The following is a 6,910-nucleotide window of genomic DNA, read 5'->3' as shown; positions in this document are numbered from 1 at the left end:
GCCCTCCTCAAGCGCCCACTGCAGAGCTGGCCGCATGCCTGGACTTCCAGTTTTCAGCCCCTGTTCTTGGCTCTGGAGGGAAGCCAGGCAGCAGGGCGGTTATGGGGAGTTTTTCCTTCCAGAGAGGAGTCAGCGGCTGCCATTAACCCCCTCACTGCCATTCCCACTGCCTGCCCATGAAAGTGTTGGTTCAGACGCCCCACCCGTCAGCCGCCAATGCTCAGGGCTACCCCGCCCTGTGTGTGCAATGGCTTGGAGCCCACTGTCCCTAGGGAGCTGTGGTGCAGGGCTCCCAGGGCCCCCACGGCTGCTCCCTTCCCAGCAGAGCCAGCACAGCAGAAGGCAAGCCTGCCCAGGCTTCCCGAAATCAGGCTCAGAGGGGCTGGGGGCCAGGATGGATCCCCGACTCTCCTCTTCACGTGGCCCCATCCAGCACAGCTCACCTCAGCATCCCCAGAGCCAGAGGTCGCTGGGGCTGAAGGGGTTCAGAGGCAGCAGGAGAGGGGACCCAAGGCAATGTCACACAGGACCCGAGGTCAAGTCCCAGCTCAACCCAAGCTCTGCCCGGGGGTGGGGGCACCAAAGGTGACCAGGAGGGGGCTTGGCTTCTACTGGAGCACGGATTGCCCAGGACTCCAAGATTTCTGTGTGCAGAATGCAGCCAGTGCCCACCAGACTGTCCCCTGCTGGGGGCTGCTGTCCTGGAAATGCCATTGGGCCTCAGGGAGTGGGCCTCCCTTCTACCTGCATCTCTGTACATCTGTCTGCTTCCCTCTTCTTGAGCCGACAGAGTCTTCTCTCCTGGGGACACTGGCCTGGGCCTGCCCTGCTCTCAGGGTGCCCAGCTAGAAGTGGCCAGGGAAGTGGGGCCAGCTGAGGGACCCCCTCTGGCCTCAGCAGAGCACAGGGTGCAGGGGACGGGGGCTGGACCCCCACCCACTGTTAAGCATTGTCCTCCCAGGCCTCTTCACCTGGCACAGCATAGAAACTGAGGCACAAGGAGGGGATGTGGCCACATAGCCACATAGTCCACCAGGCCCCTGAGCTGCAGAGTCTACTGGGACAGGAGGCCGCCTTGTGGGATGGCGAAGGTGGTGGGCACCTCCTGCCACCCCCACCCGACCCCCAAACCGCACTGACATTGCTCAACCAGGAACCAAAATACATTCCTGGGCTGAGGACAGCCCAGCTGCTGGGACAGGGGGCAGGCAGGGTCAGGGTTGGACATCCCCCCCACCTCCCAAGCCTCCTGGTCAGGCAGAGGCCAGGGTGCAGGGATCTGCTGGACCAAAGGCCCAGGGAAGGAACAGGCATTGTGCTGGGCTGGCCAGGACTGGCTAGAAATGTGGCCCAGGAGGTCCAGCCAGGAAGGGCCCTGGTGTTGTCCAGGAGGTGAGGGGCTGGAGTGGGGAAGCCAAATCCCAGGGCAGCCTCGGCTGAGCCCCATGGCACCCAGGAAACTGGGGTGCACCCTGCTTGCATGCCAGCCCCCACTTCCAATGGAAGCAAGGCCTGCCCCTCAGGCCTGTCTTCTCCTTGCAAAGGGGCCAACACCTTTCCTCTAGGATGTAAATGAGGACTGAGGAGAGACTTGCCAACCCCCTCCCACCCACCCCCACCCTCCCATCCCCCAAGGATCCCAGAGCTTAGGGCCCAGACCTAGGGGGGATTCTGCAGGCCAGCATGCCTTCCCCTGTGAGCACCTTGAAAGCACCAGGATTTCCTGCCTTATGAAGGAGACCCCAGACCTGGCCTCCCCTAGCCCCATGCCCCTGCCCTCAGGGGCCCCCACTGGTGCTCACTGGGCCCCCCTCACCTCTGCTTGCCTCCACCAGCCTTTCACAGCATCTCACCTCTGGTGTTAAAACTGTGTGTAAAGGATGAGTTAGGAGGCACTGAGGAAGGGTGGGAGGGGCTGGTCCTGGTGGAAGACGCTGGGCCTGTATCTCCCTGTTTCTCCCCAGACCCGCCCTCCTCAGGGCTCCAGTCCAAGCCCTGACCCTTGGGGGTCTGGGGACCACTTCCAATTCTCTGATCCCTGAGAACAGGACCTCCTTCTGGAATGGATCACGGCTTGGGTTTCACTTTGGGTTTCTGCTTGGAAAGCCCCCTGGGCCTGGCTCTGACCAACATGTTTTGCTCCAGCCTCTTGCCCAATCCCACTCTCTCAGACCTTAGCTTCGCCTTGTGTGTTGTGATTAGGGTGAGGCCAGACACCCCCTGGGTGGCGGGGTTCCCAGCATCCGCGGAGGAAACGCCAGGGCTGCAAGCCCCCCAGTGGCCAATACTGGGAAGTGCCGCTCCCAGCCCAGGGAAGGGGTGGCCTGGCCCTTCCAGGGGCTCAGGGTGAGCAAGAACAGAGCTGAGCATGACCCACCCTGGGCCCCTACCCACCCCCTACACTCCTAACTCCCACCCCACCCATTCACCCAGCTACCGTGAAAATGCTGAGGCTGGATCCAGGGCCCAAGGTGTAAAGACCAACAAATCCCATCTAGCCATCCTTCCCCGCCAGGTGACTCCACTTCACACAGGATGCTGAGGCCCAGGGAATTGAAGTCAGCCAGCAAGACTGCCCAGAGCTGGGCGCTGCAGCCCCCATTTATTGCACTGCTTTGCCGCTCACTTATCCCCAGGCTGCCAGACCCCCTTGACTGCCTGAGCACTCAGTAGCCTGCAGGCTCCCCACCCTTCCTGGAGTCTGAGGCAGCTGCCCAGCCGCTGGGTGTGCGGACAATGGCCTGTACCACACCAATGAAGGTGGACGCGTCCTGGATGTAGTGGTGCCGTGTCTTCAGGGCTGCAGCCACTGCCTGGGAGAGGGAGGAGGAGGGAGACCATGCCCATGAGGGCATGTGCTCTGCAGACCCAGGTAGTGCCCCTTTCCACTGAGCGGCCAGGAAGCAAGTTGGGGGCAGCTGGGCCTATTAGTCTCATAGGGGGCAGGTGGCCTAGCCCTCATTGTAACCCCGCAGCAGGCATGAGGGTCACCTGCCCTGAGGATACTAGCCATCGTATATGCCTGATGCTCAGGATTCCCAGCGGGGGGGCCCTTGCTGTGACTCAGGTCCCCTGCCCTCTGCCGCACCTGGTCGATGCCCTTCTCCAGCGTCGTCGTGTTGGGCAAAAGCTGGTTGTGCAACCTGGGTTCCTCCACTGCCCGCTTCACATCGTAGCCAAACCACAGGCTGTGGATGATGGCCTGGGGGTGTGGGCGTGGGGTCAGCATGGCCCAGAGGGCAAGGAGCTGGGGCACAGGAGGGTGGCACATACCAGCGCGGTAGATGTGGTGATCTGTGTGCCCCCCGAGGCACCCACCACCATGCGGACCTGGCCGTCCTCACCCACGATGATCACGGGGCACATGGATGAGAGTGGCTGTTTTCCTACAGTGGTGGGGGCAAGAGGGAAGGGACAGAGGTGCTGGTCAGCTGCTGCCAGGGATACCAGCCCCTTCCCCACCCAAGCCCCCCACCCACACCTGGTGTGATGAAGTTGGCTGGTGAAGGGCGCACCCCGAACTGGTTGGTGATGTTGGGGGAGCTGAAGTCGTCCATCTCATCGTTGAACAGGATTCCACTGATCCGGGATCGTACCTTGGAACCAAAGCTACCGACCGGCTGGTCACCAGCTGTGCCTGCTTTGCCTGGCCCCTCCCACACCACATGCCCTCCAAGACTCCAACATGCTCCCCGGGGGAGGCGGGGTCAAGTACTCTGCCACCGTGGAGCCACCGCCCCCCCCCCTTTCTGGGACACACGGACAGCCCCTGGCCCACCCAGGCCACCCAGCAGCCCCTACTAGAGGTTGATGGTGCTGGTGGCCGACACGGCGCTGCCATCCTCCGAGACCACAGATAGGTGGGCGGTGCCCGCGTCATCCGGTGTGTAGAACTCAGGCTCATAGTAGGAGTCCGGGTGAGTGGTGGTATCGGAGATCCGGGCCCGAAGCTGGTCAGCAAAGAACTCGGAGCTCATGTTGCGGACCACCTGCCGAGACCCCAGAGCCGGCCTGAGGAGGTGGGGGAGGCGGGGAGGGGGCACAGGCTTGTGCGAGCCGCTCTCAGGAAGCTCCGACATGGCTCTGACCACAACCCTCCTGTGCCCTAAGCCTCAAGTGGACCGTTTGACCACCGTCTCCAGCCTGTCTCCTTGCAATCCAGCAAATCTGAATACATCCTCTCAGCCCCCACTCTCACTGCATTCAATCATTCATTCATTCACAGCTTGGGACTTTGTGCCCAGCACTGGGGGATTAGCAGGGAGCAGACATGCAGGTCCTCACCCTCCTGGCAGGGAAGACAAAGGCAGACAGGGATGTGCTGGGAAGAACAAGCCAGGTGAAGGGGTGGAGAGGGACAGGGTGAGGGTGTTGTCGTCAAGGGGGGCTTCTTGGAGGAGGTGACATGTGAAGAGGCACCTCACATAAGGCCAGAGTGGATATGCAAAGGCCCTGAGGCATTCCTGTGAGGGACAGGCAGACAGTGACTGGGATTAGGAGAGAGGAGGTTGAAGATGCCAGCAGGGGCTATTCCCATAGGTCCTTATGGGCCCCATAAGGACTTCGGCTTTTTTCTGAGTCACCTGCGCTTGGGGCAGAGGAGTGAGCAGCTGATGGGTGTTACTCCTCTGGTAGCCGTATGGGAATGGAACCCAAGTGGCTAACTGGTGGGGCTATGGCCATCAACCAGGTGAGAGATGATGGTGGCTCACCAGGTGGGAAAGAAACATTGAGAAAGGGCCAAGTCTTCAGTGCAGAGTGGTTGCTAACTGGGGAGGTGAACCCAGCAGAAGGGGCAGGTCTGGGGACAGTTGGGAGCTTGATTTGTGACACGAGCTTGTCTGACCCTGAAGAGCCTGTCTCGGGTGCATAATGGGCCACACATGGTGTTTTCACGGGCAAGGCTGAGCTGAAGGATAAAATGGGGATGTCAGCTTAAAACCACCAGCCTGGATGGGCAGATGGGGTGGGGAGGATGGAGGGAGCAGCGAGGAAGGGCCCCAGAGGCCAAGCAGAGGAAATGCCTCCATAAGGTTCCAGCAACACCTCTGGACTAACTGCTTAATCCAAGGAGAAAACATTCAGCCTGAATCTATTGTGAAGCAGAAAGTCAAATCTAGGAAGTGGGGCCTCCTGCAAGGTAGCTGCCCTGAGCCTTAAAGTCAACAAGGCAGCCCCAGGGGACAGCTGGAACAGCACCTGCAGGTGTGACCTTGATGGGCCCCAGACATAAAAGCCATGGATGGGACCCTGGGGGAAAGGCTGACCCAGGCAGCTAACAGGTCACGTCTTAAATAGAAGTCCTTGCTCTTCTTCAGGAAGTACGACAGGAAGTGGAATCTCTGTGCACACTGTCCACTGACTCAGAAAAAAACAGGGAGACCCAGGAGAGAGGGATGGAAACAGGGAGAGAGGAGGGAACTTGCCGGAATGTCCACAACTTTGCAAAATAACAAGATGAGGAGTTCCTGTGGTGGTGCAGTGGTTAACGAATCTGACTAGGAACCATGAGGTTGCGGGTTCGGTCCCTGCCCTTGCTCAGTGGGTTAACGATCCGGTGTTGCCATGAGCTGTGGTGTAGGTTGCAGACACGGCTTGGATCCTGCGTTGCTGTGGCTCTGGCGTAGGCCAGTGGCTACAGCTCCGATTCGACCCCTAGCCTGGGAACCTCCATATGCCGCGGGAGAGGCCCAAAGAAATAGCAAAAAGACAAAATAATAATAATAATAAAAATAACAAGATGAGGGAAGGAGGAGCTGGGGAATGGTGTGAGATGCCACGGAGAGTGACCCTAAGGGAAAGCTGAGGCTGGACTCAGGATCTGGCAGTGAGGAAGGGCAGGGCATGGTGGGGAGGGCTCCCCAGAGTGGGGAGCCAGTCAAGGTTGCTCCAAGGGGGAGCAGAGGGTTGGGGTGGCAGCTGGAGGGCTCTGGAGCCAGGATGGAATGACCCAGCAGAGAGGGCAGCCTGGGAACCCAAGAGGCAGAGCAGAAGCAGGGAGGGTGGGGTCCCATGATGCAGTGGCTTCTGCCATCTGGAGGTACCTGGTCTCTGGAGGCCGGGGGGAGCTGTGGGTACAAAATGCTCCCCAGGAAAGAGAAGAGATCCAGGAGGGCAGAGTGGCCTCCTGGCAGCTGCGGGAGGTCACAGGTAGGTGTGGGGGATCTGCGGGTCCACCTGGCAGTGGGGAGCCAGGCAGGTAATGAGGGATGTGACAGGCATTGAGGTGGGGGCTGAGGCACCTGGTGAGTGAGTGGGTGGGATGGGGTGAAGCCTGGCTGGACGTCTGGGAAGCTAGCTCCCAGGTGTGGCCAGGGCCTCTGCCCACCTGAAGACTGGTCCTCTCCCCTGATCCCACTGTCTGCATGCCCTCGAGAGCTGTGAGGCCCTGTGTGTTCCTCAGCTCAGCACTGACCACTTGAGAGCCTTTCTGGCCAAGCACTCAGCGTGTGCAAAGGCCCCCAGACTGGAGGGTGGTAGAGGCAGGCACAGGAGACAGTCTGTCTCCCCCAGCGCATCTCACACTGGGAGCTCCGTGGGACAGAGGTCAGGGCTCGGGGTCACCAGTCCGTCCCAGTCTACAGTATGCCTGAGGCCAATGTCAGGGGGGGAATTAGACACATAAAGCACGAGTGAGGTGGGTGTGGCCCCCAGGAGCCCTCCTGGCAACTTCATGGCAGATCCCCTGCCCATTGCGGGCCAGCCCCTGCCCTTTACCTCGGTCACATTGACAAACTTGGGGTCCCCAAGCAGGGTCCTCTTGGCATAGGCGAAGCGGAAGGCCTCCACAATGCGGTGGTAGGTCAGGCCTTTCTGCTCTGGTGTCTCCACACTTGCCCGGGAGAAGTTGTACCCTGATTGACAGAGCCAGGCAGGTTGGTGGCCCTGGATGTCCCAGCTTGACCAGACA

The 6,910-nt window shown here is 60.4% G+C and overlaps 1 protein-coding gene across 21 annotated transcripts in view; it reads right to left on the bottom strand.

The window, feature by feature from the left end:
* The window catches only part of GGT1 (gamma-glutamyltransferase 1), a 32,193-nt gene that overhangs the window by 13,706 nt on the left and 11,577 nt on the right, over window positions 1-6,910 (bottom strand). For 7 of the 21 annotated variants that reach the window (XM_084993125.1, XM_084993124.1, XM_084993127.1 and 4 more), the window contains 7 exons: window positions 6,718-6,854; window positions 4,285-4,463; window positions 3,802-4,011; window positions 3,482-3,609; window positions 3,274-3,386; window positions 3,089-3,202; window positions 2,574-2,813 (listed from right to left, as the gene is read on the bottom strand). In XM_084993125.1, coding sequence (XP_084849251.1) covers window positions 2,667-2,813; window positions 3,089-3,202; window positions 3,274-3,386; window positions 3,482-3,609; window positions 3,802-4,011; window positions 4,285-4,463; window positions 6,718-6,854 — 1,028 coding nt within the window. In that variant the 3' untranslated portion in view covers window positions 2,574-2,666. 21 annotated transcript variants of the gene reach the window in all.

The sequence above is a fragment of the Sus scrofa genome, chromosome 14, assembly GCF_054392235.1.
Source record: "Sus scrofa isolate SSC_HxYL_T2T_F1_AM1 chromosome 14, Sscrofa_HxYL_maternal_Yorkshire_Landrace_v2.0, whole genome shotgun sequence".
Taxonomy (NCBI): Eukaryota; Metazoa; Chordata; class Mammalia; order Artiodactyla; family Suidae; genus Sus; species Sus scrofa.
This window is presented reverse-complemented; position numbering and strand designations above follow the sequence as displayed.